The 18,362-nt window shown below is 53.8% G+C and overlaps 1 protein-coding gene across 1 annotated transcript in view; it reads left to right on the forward strand.

Annotated features, from left to right (window-relative positions):
- Positions 1-17,639, forward strand: part of KIAA1614 (KIAA1614 ortholog) — a 32,869-nt gene extending 15,230 nt beyond the window's left edge. The window contains 6 exon segments of the mRNA XM_012728919.1: positions 4,847-6,348; positions 6,450-6,606; positions 8,174-8,432; positions 12,362-12,447; positions 13,115-13,299; positions 16,980-17,639. Of these exon segments, the coding sequence (XP_012584373.1) occupies positions 4,847-6,348; positions 6,450-6,606; positions 8,174-8,432; positions 12,362-12,447; positions 13,115-13,299; positions 16,980-17,173 (2,383 nt within the window). The 3' untranslated portion in view covers positions 17,174-17,639.
- The last annotated feature ends 723 nt before the right edge of the window (positions 17,640-18,362 follow it).

The following is an 18,362-nucleotide window of genomic DNA, read 5'->3' on the forward strand; positions in this document are numbered from 1 at the left end:
TGAGGTTTGGAAGGGCGTGGTATGGGTTCTTACCAAGGAGTAAGCCTAGATGCAGGGTCAGGCTTTGGAGAAAGCTGTCCATGGAACATCCCTGGAGATGCTCTTCAGGCGGTTGCATACGAGATCTGCAGAGGAGAGAGGGCAGACTGCAGTTTGGGGCAGTACCCTGCTTTTGTGATGCTGGAGCTATGGGTGAGCAGGAATTCATCAAGATAAAGGGACAGGAAAAGAACAAGTTCAAGGACATTCAGACCAAGATTCACTCCATCTACATGTCTGCTCCACGAGTGACATCTCACCCTCCTTTTTGTGCCTGTTCCATCTCAGTTACACCCCAAGGAACCACCGCCCACACCAGGTGCACCGGGGCCCCAGATAAGGCTGCCAGCCCAGGCCAAATTGCTCCGGGCCAGAGCAGATCATCTGGGCAGCTGACCCAGCCTGTGGCTTTGGAGAACAGTGAGCTGCCAGTTTCCATCCCCCGTGGCCCCAGAGAAAGTGAGGATTCTTTTTTTTTTTAAAAAAACAGGTGTATTTCCTGTACGTATGGGAAAGACCCAGGTTATGCCCACTGTTTTCAAATGATATCTTTTTTTTTTAAGATTTAGTTATCATGCATACAGATTGGGGTACAGGCCAGAGGCACAGGGTTGGCGAGAGGATTCACCAGAGACAGAGCCGGAGCAGAACAGGCGGATTCACAAAGTACACTGCTGAGGGGAGCAGCGGGCAGGTCAGAGGAGGTCTGCCACGCCGTGACGCCGTGTGGTCACTTCTGGGGTGGGGATTGAACTCGTGCTTCATAGTGCTGCGCTTAACCCTCCGTGCCACCTGGGAGGGCCAGGAGTGAGGATTCTTAGTGCACTGGACCACCTGCTCTCTGATGGGGTTGCTGAGCCCACTCACTCACAGCCGAGGACCTTCATGGCACTGTTGCGACTATGTCAGCATGAACACTGCAACCTGCCCCTGCACTCAGGGCTGTTATGACCCTTAGGGAAGGGACTCAGGAGGCTCTAAATCCTGGGAAAGACTACCCTTTAATACCCACATTTGTGCCTTCCACTTCTGGATGGAGGGTAGTATTTAGGAATAGCATGGCTTCTTTGAGGCATTCTAACTGTTCCCCACATGCATATAGTGTCCAGAACCTTCGACCTCCGTGGAACCTGCCCATTCTGCTTTCTACAGATAATTAGGCTGGATTGCATAGCCTTAAAGTAGACAAGTCCATTAGCAAAACAGACTTGATTGTGTAAATATACTCTTGGACATGTCCTCATCCCCAAATCGTATCAGCAGGGCAAAACAACCCCAGTCACTAAACTTCAAGTAGGTTCCCTTCCTCCAGGCTGTCCCCTGGCCACAGAAATGCTATAGAAATGCAAGGTGACCTACTTTAGCAGCTGCTGTGTCCAGAAAAGAATTACTTTGACTTGGCAGCACTGGTGAAACCTCGGAGGGTATCGCTGAAAAATCAACACCAGATGGCTTGCTGCAGATGCTTATAAAGGTTACGCTTGTCAGATCACCCTGGAGGGCCGTGCTGAGTTAACATGGAGATGCCACATGGGCGCTGAGCCCAGTTAGCGGCAGTCTGTCACCCCACCCGCCAATCCAGAGGCATTGCTCCTTCCAAAGAGCAGCCCGGTGAAAAATGATGGAAGAGTGGGGGCAGGCAGAGAAGTCTCCAGAAGCCCTTTCTCGTAGTTCTGGGGAGGTAGCTTGGGCAAGCCTGAACAGCTGAAGAGGTAGCCAAAGCTACATTTTCAAGAAGCAAACTGACATTGCAATCAAGCAGCTCCTGGAAGGGCATTTGGGGGATGAACATGCCGAGGTTGGCATTCTTAGTTCTGGGAGGACAGAACACATCAGAAAGATGCAGGGCCTGGAGGCTGACACCTTACTATTGTGTAAGAGGAGGCTGTTTTCACGCTGTTGCCCTTGTGTGGGTCCCAGCAATTGTGTGGTTAAAGAGGAAGGCTCCTTATGAGGCCATAAGGGTCTGAGCCAGACCAGAATTATCTGAGGAGGGTGGTAAGTTTTGTTGGCTACTGAAATGCCTGATTCTCTCTGTGCTTGTCTCCAAAATCTTCACCCCCTTTAGGTACTGTTCCCACACTGGCAATGAAGGCCCCTGGGTTTACATCATGGAGTAATAAGGCTCTCCTTCATTACTCCTCTTTGAGCAGAAATGTCCTTTTTACCTTTAGGATGAACTCCAGGATGGGTCAGTTCACATCATGTATTTAGACGAGATCGGGCGCATTCAGGGTGGTTTGGCCCTAGACGACATCATGTATTTAGAAGTTAAGGTCACTGATGGGCTCTGGATTCCTTTATTAGGTTAGGAATCTACTGCTTAAAAATGGGCCTTTTTCATCCTCCTTAGACAGGAACAGCCCTGGTCTGGTCTGCACAGCAGGGTAAAGCCACTGGGGGCTGAGAAGGGGTTACTGGGTGCCAGTGTACCCACTCTTGTGATGCGCCTTCTTGTATCGGATGGCCTGGACAGCCAGTGCATCCTGCCTGTGTGTGGGCGGTAGAGCTCAGTGGGGCTCCTCTGGTTTCTGGGGGGTGGGGTCGTACTGTTCCTGGACTGTTGGAGAGGCAAGAATGCCCTGAAGAGGTCCACACATAGTCGTGACTCCTGCAGTGAATGGCCCACGGCCTCTTCCTTAGATCTGGCAAGGCTAAAGAGACATGAATATAGGTGGGGTCCCAGGGCAGAGGCTCGGTGCTCCAGGAATGCCCATTCACCAACATTGGACACCAGCACAGGGACCATAGACTCTGCACCTTCTTCAATAGGCCCTGATGGTGGAACTTCAGGTCTCAGCCAGGACTCTACTCCTGCATGTGTGGGCCCCTTCCTCCATAAAAGCAGTGTAGAAGTCAAGTTCATGATCATGCTGGTGTAAAGGTGAATTTGTTAATATTATATATGTGAAAACTTTCTTTGACTTTAAAATAAATGGAAACCTCTCCGGGCCCCTGGAAGCCACGCAGGCTCCACATCAGGCTGCTGTTCCCAAGTGGGCATGTGAGTTCCAGAGACCGGCTGGCCCACAGCGCGTCCGTATTCCTGAGCAGTCCCGTTAAAGCATCTGCTCAGATCATAAAGCAGGCAGATCTGGCTTAGCAGTTCTTTATTCCCCCCACCCCCCGGGAAATTGTTTTTTAACATAGTAGTTTATTTTTACATCATTTTGTGCCCTTTTCCATCTCATTTGTAATCCCCGTGGGCTTCCCATCACCAAATCACCCATGTGCCATCACCATAATCCAGTGCACTTCCCTCCGCCCCCCCCATTTGTCACCCCATCCCCCACTCTACCCCTGTAAAATGTCTCTGGTATATAGCTGTTCATTATTTTTTTTTTTTTAGCAGTTCTTAAAAAAATAAAACTTCCTGCTGGGACAGTGCTTCTGGGGGGAAACCCTGAAGTCAGGAGCTACACCAGGTGTGCAGACACCCATTGGGTAGTGTTCTATCCAGGGCAGTGTGGATGGTGAGGGACATCTGACATCACACTCCAGGGAGACCCCAGCATTTGCATTTTTAAGCTGCATGATTGAGAGGGCACTCACCCCTCCATGTGAACCAGGGGCTTCGATGTGATGCGGTTTCCACAGCAGGATCTTGGCTCCAATCCTGCTCTACCAGCTCAGCATTCATGGTTGGGCAAGCTCTGCACCTCCCTTGGTGTGGTCAGAAGTCTGGAGTCCGATAGTTGAGGCGCAGGTGGGTGAGTGCCTGAGGTGCTCAGCTGCAGCTGGTTCCCATGGGGCTACACGGGGAAACAGTACTAGACAATTTGTCTCTTGCCTCTCAGCTTACCCCCAAACCCAAAGGGTGGCCTGTGAGATCATATCCATGCCATCCGCAATCCAGGCGTGTTAACACAATGTGAGTGTACTTACTTGCCTCCCTGTGAGGGCACAGAGTAAGGAAGTAGCTGGGAATGGAAGTGAGACCCCAGGGTGCAGGTCATGTCCTGGTGAGCTACTTCAGGGCCAGCAAATGCCACGTGTGGTTCTAGAAGTCTCCAGTTTAGTGACCACTCTCCCCTTTGGTTGTCATGTTTTAACAGTAATTGTCAAGCGTGGTACTTTCTTCCTGCTGTTATCTCAACAGCATGCCGTATTTGTCCTGGGTAGAAGTAAATTTGGTGAGGAAGGAGCTGGTGGTGAAACAGCCTCCAGAGCCCTGGCATCCCACTCTCCGAATCACCAGAGCATGCGGTGAGAGAAAGTTTTAGTAAGTCCACAAATCACATGTATTTTGTTGTAATACATTGGAGTGTGCAGGCAAGCTTGAGCAAGTTGTGATCTGTATAAAATGCTATTGGGGCAGAGTTTACTTGTCTGGGGAGATGGAAGGTGGCAAGGAGAAGGGGACAGTTAGGGAAGCCTTTGTAGGTGTTTCAAGGACTGAAAAGCCCCACAGCTTGTCCTTCCCAGCTTCTCAGGTGCTGGTCAGCACCTGGTTGGGTGTAGCCTGTTCTTTGTATCAATGAGGAGGGGCATGTGGTCCCTTCCAGCCTAACAGCTTCTGCATCTGTGATGATAAAGGACCAGAACAGGTGTTCAGAGGGAGAGGGAGACGTTTTCGTGGCATATTAGTCAGAGAAGCAGAACCAGCTCCGTGTTTGTGTCTGTTGAAGACAGAAAGTGAGGAAGGGCGCTGATGCTGTTCAGCGCTGTTTCGGGGTAGGGTGGGTTTGGAAGCTCCTCAGACTTGCTACCCACCTTCCCAGGCCTGCTTTGGAGCAGCTGGGGCAGTGGCTCCCCACGGGTGCTCCCCATCCTGCTGCCTGCAATCTCTCTCCTGTCTCCCCATCAGAGACAGCCGGCAGAGCCCAGCCGCGTGCCGGAAGTTGCCCGTCACCTGCAGAGACAGCCTCCAGCGTGGCAGCACGAGTGACTCCTCCAGTGGGGCGTCCGGCAGCGGGCAGTGGCTGAGGCAGAGCACCGCCCCGTCCCATGTCCGCTTTGAGGATGAGTCGGCCCTAGAAGCCGAGTCCCGCTACTTGGAGAGGCTGCAACAGCGCCAGCGCCCAGGGCCAGACCAAGGTCCCTTGCGCTCCAAACCGGACCTCTATGACTACATCCATGGGGGCTGCCAGCGCAGGAACACCCCCCAACAGGCACTGTCCAGGCTAGTGGGCCTGGACTGCTGGGCCCTGCCTGCCCGAGGTAGTGAGAGGAAGTGCCAAGCCTGTGGTCATTGCCTTGAGGACCAGTTGCCCACCCCCGGGAAGGCACCCCCAGGCCCCAGTGTACCCTGGGATGCCGAGTCTTCTGAAAGGAGTGAGGGGATGCTGTCAGAACCTCTTAACTCCCAGGGGCTGAGCTTCCCTCTTATGCTCCCCCCATCCAAGCAAGGGCTCCACGTGGAATGGTTTCAGAAAACACACATCAGGGACACATCAGTGGGCCCTGAGGAGGTGGGCCCTGCCCTGGATGGCACAGACACCTCCAACACCTGCAGGACGCACAGCGAGGAGGCTGGGGCTGCTCGGCCCAGCAGGACCAGTGACCCCACCAGAGAAAGTAGCCCCCACCCTCAGGCCTCCAGGCCTCAAGCGGGGCCCAGGAGGTTCTGGAAGGCTGACAAGGAGCCCCCCAAAAGCCTTCAAGACCCGTGCTACCTGCCAGGGTCTGATCCGGCAGAGGTTGCCAAAGAAGTGAAAGAAGGCAGAGGATGTCCTCCCGTGCTCCCCACAGATGTCCTCCCTGAGTCTCCGGAGGCTAAGTGGGTGCCCCTGGGGTCCCATTGGCAGCCTGGCTCAGGGCTGGGAAATTGCTGGACTTATTCTGTGGATACCAAGAGCCTGGGCCGGACAGCCTCAGCCGTAAAACTGGAGTCCTCGGGGCCAGACCGACAAGCCCAGGTGATAGGAAGAGATGCACCTCTGGAGACTGTCTCCCTGCCACAGAGGCCCCTGGAGTCCCCTGCTTCTCAGCAGGTCCAGCAGCCACGCCCTTCCCCTGAAGTTTGGGTGCCAGCCCCTCCCTCTTCAAGGAAAACCATCTCTCCGGCATCTCACAGAAAGGCATCTCTGGCTGGACCCTGCGGGCACCCTCACCAGGGAGAGTCTGTGGACTCCCCTCTGCCTCCCTCAAAAAGTGAAGTTCCCTGGACCTGTGAGCCCACCCTCCGACAGAACGAGCCTTGCAGCCCCCAAGGCAGGCACCTGCTGTCTACCTACAGCTGCCACAAAAGCTATTGTTGTACTCCCCGGGGGCCGTGGGAACCCCAGGGAGTAGCCATGCACAAGGGCAAGGTGGAGAAGAAGCCCCGAAGTCAGGAGCGGGAGCCTCCTCTGGAGGACTGCAGAGCAGGTGAGGGATGGCCCTGCCCAGATAGTCCCAGAGCAGAGACCTCCCGCGGGGCTGGCCCCCAGGCCCTCTGTGACCGGAGAGGGATGCTGTGGTTGTTACAGGAGGTCCACAAGGCGTTCCAGCCTCAGCAGCTGTTGGTGCTGTCGGCTTCAAAGGCCCCATCCTTTCTGTAGCCACAGAAGAGTCAGAGTCCAGCCAGGAACCAGAGGGAGGCCTGCCGGACACCGACTCGCATTCCAGAGGGCCTGTGACATCTCCGTGAGTGACAGGAGCAAGTCAGGAGGTGGGGACTGGGGTGCAGGTGGGTAACAAGGTGCATCAGGAGAGGTGAGCATGCCTTCGCTCACGTCCTACTTCCTAATCCCTGCAGGGTTCCCAGACTTCGCTCCCAGCCTGGCACCGTTCATGCGCCTTACATACCATTTTTAGTCTGGTGCTCTGGATTATTCCTTCACCAAGCATTCACTGACTGGCCTCAGTCCAGGTGCCATACTGGCATGTGGGGAGCTGAGCAGCCGGTGCAAGCCCCCGGGACTCCCAGGTGGGGCTTTCTGTCTTATCTCAGCTCTCAGTTCCTAACTCCTGACTGTGGACTTGGTGGACTTGGAAGACAGCCCAGCATCCCCATTTTCATCCTCTGCCTCAGCCCTGAGGCTCTGCATTCTGGCCCTGGGCCACCAAACTTTGGCGAGCCAGCCCCCTGGCTTGGGCTCTCACACCTCACCATTACTGTGGTACATGGCTTTTCCAGGCCATCCAGAACCAAATCTCCATCTCTATCCTTCTAGAACTTCAGACTCCTGCACCCACTTTACCCTGACATCTTCATCAGGCACCTCAAACCCAACAGTGCCCAGCTGTACTCTCAATTATTGTCCCCAAACCTGCTTCCCAGAAAACACACCACATCGCGCTCTCACCCCAAATATGGGCATCATCTGCCCCCCCTTCCTCTTCTCCCATTCTAACCCACCAACTGGGCCTCTCCCGCTCCTGCATCCAGTCATCCTCCAGCACCCCCATCTCTCTGGCCCAAGCTGCCTTACTTCTTTCTGTCAAACTCTGAGCTTCTCCATCTGCTCTGTGCCTTGACTTTCATCCCCAAAGCTCCTTCTCCACACAGCCATCAAGGGGATTATCTTAAAACTTGAATTAAATGATATCCTTTGCCCTGCTTAAATCCCCCAAGGGGGCTCCTCTTGGACCCTGGCCTTGGCTCACAGCACAGGGATACCCAGCCTTGCCCACCTGCCGGGCCCTTTCTCTCCCTCCTCCAAGTCCTAGTGGGCTGACCTGTTAGACTCCGGAGCACACCCGCCTCTCCCTGCCTTCCAGCCCCCCCATCCCACCTCCTGCCCCCAGGACCACTCTCCTTGGGCCTTGGTGGGACTGACTCCTTCTTGCCATTTGACTCTCAGAGAACCTCATTAATGCCCTATCTGAAACAAACATCTGGCTTGTCTCTGTTGTCCTTTGTCAGCTTCTCTGCTGTCTAACTTCCCAGGAGTTAGAATCTTTTCAAATCTTGTCTGTCTTGTTTTCCATAAAACCCAGTTGTTCCCACCTACTTCAGGACCTATTGGAGGCCAAGATGAGGTCCTGCAGATGGACCGTCTGAACGAATGAACAGCTCAGACAAGACCCTTGGTGTCACTCGGCTGTGTCTTGTCTCGGTTGTTCCTAAGGCCTCCCAGGCAGAGTTTGCAGACGTCCACTCACCCTTCCTGTCTGTAGCCTGGCCGTCGCCTCCTCCCTGAGGTATTGTGCCGGTGCCCTCCCCTTCCTGCCCTCTCCCAACCACCTCAAGTCCATCTTTGAATTGCAGAGCATCACTGGAGGTCTGTGCAGGGCCCAGCCTGCCCTCAGCTGCCCCTTCTGACCAGAGCACGAAAAGCAGAGGCAGCCTCACCTCCACCCTGGGGCTGAAGAAATTCTTCTCGACCCTGAGCCAGGGCACACGGTCCAGATTGGCTAAGTGCCGCAGCTACAGTGTGGAGCAGCTTCGGCCCCCCTTGTCTGGTCTGGCTTCACACACCAGCACCCCCAAAGTGAAGAAAGCCCCCTCGTTACAATCCCTGCATCTGGTGAGTCCAAGACCTCCACCCAAGGGAGTATGAGGCTAATGAAGGTGTAGCCACCACCAGGTGCGAGATGAATGCTGAAGAGGCTGCCCCAGGAGCCCAGGGTGCAGAAAGGGGAGCTGCTGACGTTCCCCCCAGCAAGTTCTGGAGGTCCTCCTGGCACAGTGGGGGCAGGCAGCATCCCACCCTTCTGTGCCGCCACCCAGTCACCTTCCTGCCCTCCTCCTGCCCCTCTCTCTCAGCTCTGCTACCTCCTGGAGTCTACTATCTGGCCATTCTGGAACCTTCTTCATCACACCTGCACTACCTCACCTCAACAGCCCCCCTGGGTGACTTCCCTGCTGTCTTTTTCCCCATGGCCTTTGAGAGGGCCTTCTGGGTGCAGATCTTGCCCAGCCACCCACCATGCTGAGCATCCGTTGTTGGCCCTTCATCCACCACAGGATAAAGTTCAGAGCACTTGACATTGCCAAGGGTCTGTGATATGGCTGCTTTCATCTCTCAACAGTCTCCTAACACTCGACCCCGGTCCTTGACTTCCTTGGAATTCTGTAACAAGGACTTGAGTTTCCCATGAAATGTTTTTTCCACCTCCTCTACCTCTGAATGTCTGTTCATCCGTCAACACTTTGGGCATTGCTGCTTCCACCACTGCCAGCCCTCCCTGGACGGGGCCTCTACTCTGCAGTCCCATCTCACTGCGTGTGTCCCTGTTCCATGGACAGCTGTGCAATTTTAATTGATTTGTGTCTGTCTCCCCTCACTGGAGTGAGACTATTTTGATGGAGCGCAACCTAATCTTTGCATTTCTAGTCCTTAACACAGTGGCCAGTACAGTGTTCCTACTCAATACAAATGAGTCAATGAATGAATTTAGCTTAAGTTCTCCCTTCCCGATGCCTTAGAAGATAAGCCACTGGGTCCTCTCTGGTGGCACAACGGGTTAGGATGCAGCACTGCAAGCTGGCCGCAGCCGCTTCAGTGTGAGTTCTGTCCCCGACCCCGGAGGTGATGAACCACAAGGCGCGAAAGACCTCCCCTGCCCGCCCCGCTGCTCCCCTCAGCAGTGTACTTCCTCAATCTGCCTGTTTTGCTCCCCACTCGTCTCTGGTGAAGCCATTCATCGCCCCTGCACCTCTGGCTTGTAGCCCCATTCTATATGAATAAATAAATAAATCTTTTTTTTTTTTAAAGATTTATTTATTTGTGCATACAGAACTGGGGTACAGGCCAGAGGCTCAGGGGCGGCGAAAGGCTTCACCATAGACAGAGTGGGGAGCAGAACAGGCAGATCGACGAAGTACACTGCTGAGGGGAGCAGCGGGCGGGCCAGGAGAGGTCTGCCACGCCATGTGGTCACCTCCGGGGCAGGTGGGAATCGAACTCATGCGGAAGCGGCTTTAGATTCTCAGTGCTGTGCTTTAACCCGCTGCGCCACCAGGGAGGGCCAATAAATAAATCTTTTTTAAAAAGATAAGCCACTAATAACCTACACTCAGATAGGTCTCTGAAAAAAGCGGTTTTGGTTCCAGGCATTTCTAAATATGATATTCTACTAGTTTCTATCCCTTCCTTGAGCAGAACGAAAAAGGAGGCTATGGTTTGGGGTATTAGAGTCTTTCATTTTCCAGGCTGAAGTAGGGAAAAGAATGCAGGACAATGGAAATTGCACTGGTTGTCTTGCACCAGGAATAGTACCTGGGACATGGCCAGTGACCCGTGAATACTTGTTATGTGAATGAACGGAAGGCAGAAAACCAGAGGCTGTGTGTTCAGAAGCTAGTGTGACAGTGTATCCAGGGATTCACTTTCCTCATGAAGTTAGGAGGGTGTGTCTGAGCTGGGGTGCTGGGAGGTATTGTCAGCAGAGATCCCGTCTCTCTAAAACTCCAGGGAAATGACACTGTAAGTTCCTACTTGTGTCACAGAAGAGTGATTGTAGGCTGAGAAAAGACAGCCAAGGAAGCAAGGAGGACTGAGAGTGGAGAGAACTAACAGAAAAATCACACAAGAATCCATTTCACCTAGAAATATTCATGACTTAGCTCAGGGTGAGCTGGTTCCTTTGAGCTGTTGTGCTGGGGGACAGGGGCCTGTGGCACTGCTGGGGTTTCTTTTTCCCTCCTGAGTGGACAGAGGCCCCGTGCTCACACCTCACCCTGCAGCTGCTCCCATGTCCTCTAACTGCCTTTTTTTTTTTTTTTTTACTATTTTATTTATGCTTGCATTCATGAACTGGGGTTTAAGCCAGAGGTGTGGGGCATAAGAGGATTCACCAGAGACAGAGTGGGGAGCAGAACAGGCCGATCTACCGAGATGCACAGCTGAGGAGAGCAGCAGGCAGGTCAGGAGAGGTCTGCTGTGCCATGTGAGTCAGCTGCCTGGCAGCAGATAGCTCCACAGTGCTGCGCTTTACCTCTTGTGCCACCAGGGAGGGCCCTGCTATAACTTTTTGACCTAAACCAGCCTCTGGAAGGCTCTCTCCTTCCCCTTCTCTCCTTTCCCTTGGGAACTCCAATTTCTCCTGCAGGTCTAAGTAAAACATGCCTTCTCCTAGGAAGCCTTGAACTCATACACTGTCAGTCCCTGTCCCAGAAGTCCTCTGAATACGCCTGACTTCTATGCTTAACCATACAACTAGCGCAACATGCATTTAGGGCTTTTAACTCAGCTGAGAACACTCAAGGGACGTTTTGTCTTGTCCAATTTTTTAGGCACCATGTTTTGTTTTTGTTTTGGTTTTGGTTTTAATTCTCTTTCTCTCTCTCTAGCCTCCACCAAACCCCATCTGCCTCCCTCCTGAACCTCTCCATCCTTTCCGTATTTCCTCTGGCAATTGTTATCTTTTTTTTTTTGGTCAAGTTCAAATTTTTACTTCATCTAAGACATGATATTTTTTTCTTAAGATTTATTTATTTATGGCCCTCCCTGGTGGCAATGGGTTAAATCACAGCACTAGGAAGCTTAAGCCACTTCCCCATGAGTTTGATTCCCACCTGCCCCGGAGGTGACCACATGGCATGGCAGACCTCTCCTGACCTGCCCGCTGCTCCCCTCAGCAGTGTGCTTCATCAATCTGCCTGTTCTGCTCCCCACTCTGTCTCTGGTGAAGCCTCTCGCCGCCCCTGAGCCTCTGGCCTGTACCCCTGCTCTGTATGCACAAATAAATAAATCTTTTAAAAAAAAAAGATTTATTTATTTAGACATACAGAACTGGGGTACAGGCCAGAGGTGCAGGGGCAGTGAGAGGCTTCGCCAGAGACAGAGTGGGGAGCAAAACAGGCAGATTAAGGAAGTACACTGCTGAGGGGAGCAGCAGGCAAGAGGGGCGGGTCAGGAGAGGTCTGCTGGCCATGCAGGTCGGGTCACCTCCGGGACAGGGATGGAATTCAGGCTGAAGGGGCTTTACCTTCTTAGTGCTGTGCTTTAATCCACCAAAACATGATGTTTTTTAAAGGTGCATACTTAGATATTTTTTTTTAATCTAAGCCACCGTAAATAGGATATTAAAGGTTCACAAAATAATATTTAAGATTTTAACTCTAAGCAATTTGCTTTCATTTTTTTTATTAATGAGTAAATTAGGTTTTCTTTTTCTTTTTTTTTTGAAAATTAGTCTTTCTTCATCAATGAGATAGCTAATTAGTATCAGAGTGCTAATTGTTACTTTACCCAAAATTTCTAAAAAAATAAGCTTCAGGTCACCTTTGTAGGCCCATCTCCTTGAGTGAGGTAGTGGTGGTTCCTGTTGAGCCCTTGTTGAAGTACAGACAGAAGCGCCAAGGTCACTTTCCAGGAGTGATTTCAGGCTCAGAGTTGGGGGTGGGGTTGAGGGTAGGTCTCCCTCACTAAGTAGCTTTTCTTACCTGCAATAGTGGACCTTGCCCACCAGGTGTCACCCTCTCACCAACCTCAGAAACCTTTCTTTTCAGAACCTCCAGTCGCTGCTGAGTGGCAAGACAGACCGTTCCAGCCTCTACCTGGTAGAGGAGCCAGAGGATGACCATGCAGCTGGCAGGTAAGATTGGGCAAATGACTTGGAGGATAAACTCAGAGATTGGCCAGTGAGCGTGGCCCAAAGAATGGTCCCTGTGAAAGAACTTGAGGCAGCTACCTTTGTCTTGGGTGCTACCTTAGTACCTTTGCCCTGTGTGATTGGGCTCTGAGGTGTGGGGTTGCTGGGAGGGATAGAGTTGGAAGGTTCCTCAGTTCCTTCACTGTCTAGGCTCTTAAGGTAAGCGCTGCCTTAACTCAGCTAAAAAGCCTATCAACGACCCAGAAACAGGGACACTGTTCCCCTCTCCGGAAACGAGGCCTGTGACCTGCCCCCTACCTTTGGCGCAACCCTGTAAGCTAGCTTCTCTTTATTCAGAGCTCCACAGTGGGGCCTCAGGGTGTCTTTTAACACCTGGAAATTTTATATAAAATTATAGCTTTCATCAAGTTTTCAGAGAGGCCTTTCTACCTAAAAGATTAAAGACCCCTGCTCGTGTAGGGGAATGGTCCTTTAGTTCTACAAAGAACAGCTGTGGGAACCCCCCCACCTCCAGCTCTTCACTGGTTGAGGTATTTGGCACCCCAGTCTCCAGTGTCAGTTAGGAGGCCTTAAATATCTTTAATCCAGGACGGGGGAGGCCCTGGTTTTGGTCTTCTTTGTCCTCACTCTGTCTCTGGTGCCCTCGCAGGCCAGCCCCGGCTCTGTTCCGACGTGCCCTCAGTGTGGAGGACGTAGGTGCACCCAGCCTGGCTCGCAGGGTGGGCCGTGTAGTGGAGGTATTTCCAGATGGCACGAGCCAGCTGCAGCTACAGTGCTCCCCAGAAGGCACTTTCGGCTTCTGTGTGGCCTCCGGGAGTGGGCGCCGGGACTCAGGTATGCCCCCTCCCCGCTCTGGGCTCCACAGCCCTGGGGTCACAGCACACCACAGAGAGGCCTTTTGGTTGTGGTTCCAGGTGTTTTTTCTGATCTTTGGCTGAGAGGTGGAGCTCTGTATTCAGAGGGCCTCTCTGGAAATGACTGGAATTCTTCCCGCAGGGGCTCTTTCTGCAGAGTCCAGGTGGGAGGCAGTGGAGGGTAGAGTTGGCAGGCTTCACGCCCCTGTCCCGCTGCCGTCTGCTGACTCCTTGAAACCAGAGTCTTAAAGGCCATTTTCTCCCCGTTGAGCCAGAGGGAGGCTGTTTGTGCTTGCCGGGCTCGGGATCCCTTTGATGTGGCTGCTGTGTTTAAACGGTTCCCTCCTCCAGCTGCAGAGTGTTGGGCACGTGGCGTGTGCCTGCCTGTCTGTGGCCCAGGTACCTCCTGAGGGTTGTGTCACATGGTTCCTGGCTCCAGGCCCCTGGCTGGGCTGCCCGCTGGTCTTCATCCCACACAGGCTGGGTCAGGTTGGGGCTCTGGACGGCTCTGCCCTGGGCCTGTTCTCAGCCCTGCCTTGTGAGCCCTTCAGGGCAAAATGATTTGCCCAAGCCTTTGCCAAGATCTATGGTCCAGAATCCCATTGAGGGTACAAGGCCCTGCAGGATACTTCCTTGAGTAAGGAAGGAAGGCAATGTGCTGGGGGGAGGGAAAAAGTGGGAGGGAGGAGGAGCAGAGGAAGGACAGGTGAAGACCCCAGCTAGCCCTGCCTGGCCCTGCTCTGCAGAGGAAGCTTTAGTCCTGTGCTTGACCTCCTGGGTCAAAGCTACATAACCTGGGAAAAACACCTGTCTGCTATGCTATACTTTTGCCGACCTCATGTCTGCTCCACTGTTGTTTCGCCAGCTACCTACAGGACACCTACTGGGTGTCATCAGTGCTAGGGTCATGGCAGTAAGTGAACAGACAGAACCCCCGTGCCAAGAGCAGGCACCTTCCAGGAGGCAGGCCGTCGGCACCTACCCAGAATGTACATGTTATAGGTTATGTTTCTATATACATCAGCATGAAAACACTCAGGCAGACAGAAACAGACAAAGAAGGGGGAGGACTGGAGAGGGGCTAGGAGGGGTGCTGGTGTAGACTCAGGAGCGGTGTGGGATGAGGGCGTTGCAGGTAGCAGAGCGGAAGGGCAGAAGCTAAGGGGTGGGAGGGTGCAGCTGGGGTGCAGCCCTGGGAGCCCAGGCAGGCAGGCGGAGGCGGAGGCAGGGACAGAGGGACCAGTGGAGCTTGGAAGGCTCTAGCTTTCACTCCGTGGGGCGGAGGCCACCTGGGCCGGGGTAGCAGGTGACTCGCTGATGTTCCCGTCGACCGTGTCACTAGCGGCTGTGCTGAGAATAGACCCTAGTGGGATGAAGCAGGGAGCCCAGCTATGGAGACCGTCCAGTGGAGCAGTGATGGTGTGACTGGCCCAGGGTGGCTATGGAGCTGGTGAGAAAGTGGTTGCATTGGTGTTGACCTGCGGGTAGTTTTAATTCTGTTTGCTGGTGGATTTGACACGAGTGTGAGAGGAATCGGGGGCAGAGTGCTGGGGGCCGCGGGAGGGTATGTCTCTGGCCTCACAGGGAGGTGGCATTGGGGGCATTCACGCCACCGGACAGCTATCAGAGCTCTGCAGGCTGTGGGTCCTGGCTCTCTCCCGCGGCTCCCTCTCTCCTTGGGACAGGGACACAGGCCTCCAGAAAGCAGCATGGGGCACCGAGGCCACGCGGCATGGGTGTGCTCCAGGCCTGCTGGCTGCACGACCTTAAGCAGGATACTTGCCCCTCTGGCCTCAAGTCCTCAATCTGTCAAATGAAAATAAGAAAACCTACCGGGGAGGCTCAGAAGGGAAGTGCCTAGCACTTTCTTCCGTCTCCAGAAAGAGAATGTGTATTTGGGGAGCCAAGATGGGCTGTTGGGGCTCCCGCTCACCTGTCAGAATGAGCTCACATACCACAGAGCTCTGTGCTGGGGCCCTGCGGAGGTGGTTGGGGTATGAAGGCAGCCGTCTATAATGGCCCTCGGGCTACTCTGCCTGCCCCACAGGGCACCGGTCACCATGACACCTGCTCCCCATCCTGCTGTGCCGCTGGTGGCCCCAGCATGGCTGGCCTTGGTGCTTTCTTGTCACAGGCCATCCTCTTCTAGCCAGGGTCACCTCTCCCTGGCCTCAGAGCTGGGGCTGGTACGTGCTCCTTCTAAAATGTCGCTACCCTGGTGTTAGCTTGCTGGCTGTCACATCTGAGTCGCTCCAAACATGTGAGCATAGCTGGCTTTGCCTGCAGCTTCACTGGATATGGCCTCGAGATCACCCACATTTACTAAAGGCCATTCCCTGCCAATAATAGCTGTCACTCCTAGCTGTGCTGACTTTCAGCTGCAAACACTCCTCAGAGTCTTCTCCAGTGGCAGACGTGACATCCGGCCTGTCTCACTCTGGTAGCAGTTTCAGGTTTGCTCATCACTCTCACCTTTGTGCCCTGCGGCACAGCGCCCACTTCTCAGGCTCCTCCTTCCTTTCCTTACCTGACCTCTCCCCTACCCAAGGCAGGACACCCAGATAGAAGGAAGTAAAAGTATAAAACTGAGCGAAAAGACACGGGCAGGGCCAACACCCCATGTCTGCAGGGAGGCAGCCTTGCAGGAGAGGCTCAGTGTGGCCAAGCAGCAGGAAGGCATTCCCCTGCTTGGCCCAGAAGAGGGAGTGTGGCAAAAGATTCTTTTCTGATCCTGGAGCTGCAAACCTTCAAGTGCCTTGAAGGTAACATCTGTGCACATTTTTAAAAAAAGAATTATTTATGCGTATAGAATGGGGGTGCAGGTCAGAGGTGGTAAGAGGATTCACCAGAGACAGAGTGGGGAGCAGGACAGGCCAACTGACAAAGTACACTGCTGAGGGGAGCAGCAGGCGGGTCAGGATAGGTCTGCCGTGCCATGTGGGTCACCTCCCGGGGCAGGGATTGAACTCGCACAGAGGCAGTCACAGCCAGCTTCACAGTGCTGCACAGCTTTAATCTGCTGCACCACCAGGGAGGGCCCCCATCTGTGCACTTTTAAAACCACATATAGGAGAGTAGCCTTTGAAAAACCTGACTTCTGTTGAGGCCCTAGAGATGCCCTCCCACTAGTCCAAGATGCATGAAATGGTTTCCAGCTGGAGATTGAGGAACCAGACCGGATGTCATACCTGGTTCCGTGTAAGGAAGCAGATTCCAGGAAGGCAGAGCTGGGAGTAACGTGTGGGCAGTTGCTTAATGTTGAACCTGGAGCTGGGAGCCCGAGCAGGGAAGGGCAGAGTGCTCCAGGCAGCACCAGGCTACCCCAGGGCATTCAGCTGCGTTTGTCGGCTGCACCAAGCCCACACCCTCAAGTCTACAACCAAGTGGCTCCTGCTCCCAGACTCTGGTGTCCCCTCAGCAAGGTGTGGGGAAGGGAAGAGGGGCCCAATTTCCCCTGGAAAAGCCTGCATCTCCATTAAATGCAGTAGGGCATTTTAAAAGAGCAACAACTGAAATCATACTGTGGAGGCGGGAACACAGAATGCCCGGAGAAGGCCTCCTGTGCCCAAACAGCACCACCCCCTCGGCATCCCTCCATTCCTCGAGATGCAAGTCTCAGAGGAGGATTCACCTGCTAAACTCTGCTGTTTTCCTTTGCAGGGTTCTACGTGCAGGAGATGGCTGACGTGAACACAGCCAAGCTGTACTCAGGACTGTTGGGGGTGGGGGATGAGATCCTGGAGGTGAATGGGGCCAAGGTGGCAGGACTGGGCTTGGCCCACATTAAGGAGCTCCTGGCCCACGCAAAGAGCTTGTCGCTCCGGGTGCTGAGACAGAGGCCTGTCCCACGGTGACCCAGAGCTTTGGCTGACACTATTGCTCTCAGAAGCCCTGAATCACCCGGTGGGGGTGACTGAATGCACTGCACAGAGCCGCTTTGTCCCCTGAAAAGGAAGATCGCTGGGGCATGTAACCCTTGGGATTTGGCAGTGCTCTGTGACTGGCACTCTGGGGAGAGGGAAGGAGCCTGTTGTTTCGTTTGTGTAAGATTGTTAATTTATGCAGGCTGGGGAAAGAAAATACAGATGTTCTTCCGGCCCAAGCTGTCCGCCTGCACCTTGTGGGCAGCCAGGGGATCCTCTGGTTGGCCCTACAAGTCACCTGGCTCCAGGTCCATCTCACATTTTCAAGGGCTTCTCCAGCCTTGCACCCTCCAGAACCAAAAGAAAATGCGAGGCTGTCTTGGCCTTGAGCTGCCCTTCCAGTCTCGTTTCTCCAGCTCCCACCCACCACCTTTGCTGTTTACCCTGAAGTGAACAAGATGGCCCGGAACAGCAGCTTTATCACAGTTGACCATATAGTCCAAATCCAAAACTGGGGCATGTGCACTGACGAAAGAGCGTTCTGCCCCTCTGGGAGTAACAGCATCTGGGAATGTGATCTGTTAGCCAGAATATTAAAAATTTCTGGGAAGTTTTTGTGAGACATAAAGTTTAAGAAAGAAAAGACCATTGCAGGGAAGCTGTTGCAGCCACGATCAGGCCAGCCCCCGCCCCCACCTCTGCCTCTGCCCAGAGTGGCTGCTACAGCATGGCCGGGGCCCCTGTCTTTCCTGCTGTCCCTCCTGGGCACAGCACTGCCGCTGGTGCCAGGCTGTCCACAGTCGCTGCTCTCTGCCCAGACTCCCCTGTGGCAGCTGTGGGTGGGCCAGCAGGTAGGGGGTGGGCAGTCCTGCCTGGCGCTTCCCGCTGTGGCCTGAACACTTGCCCACAGGATCGGGACTTTCTGGGGTGGCCAGGTGTTACTCTTAAATTATTAAAGAACCAAGCTGAAGGTTCTCCCACTCTGAGTTGCTAAATTCTGGGCTGGCCACTCAGTTGACCTTCACTGCATGAGGTCAGGGAAGGAAGAATTGTGTTGGTCCTGGCTGAGGGGATTGCTGGAGAGGCCCTGGGTGGAAGCCAGGGTAGGTGCAGAAGCTCAGAGTTCCCCTGGGGCGGAGGATAAAGGAGGAGTGGGAGGCTCTACCAGTGCGCGGAAGGG

This window comes from Condylura cristata, unplaced genomic scaffold (genome assembly GCF_000260355.1).
Source record: "Condylura cristata isolate star-nosed mole 26May11 unplaced genomic scaffold, ConCri1.0 scaffold00024, whole genome shotgun sequence".
NCBI lineage: Eukaryota > Metazoa > Chordata > Mammalia > Eulipotyphla > Talpidae > Condylura > Condylura cristata.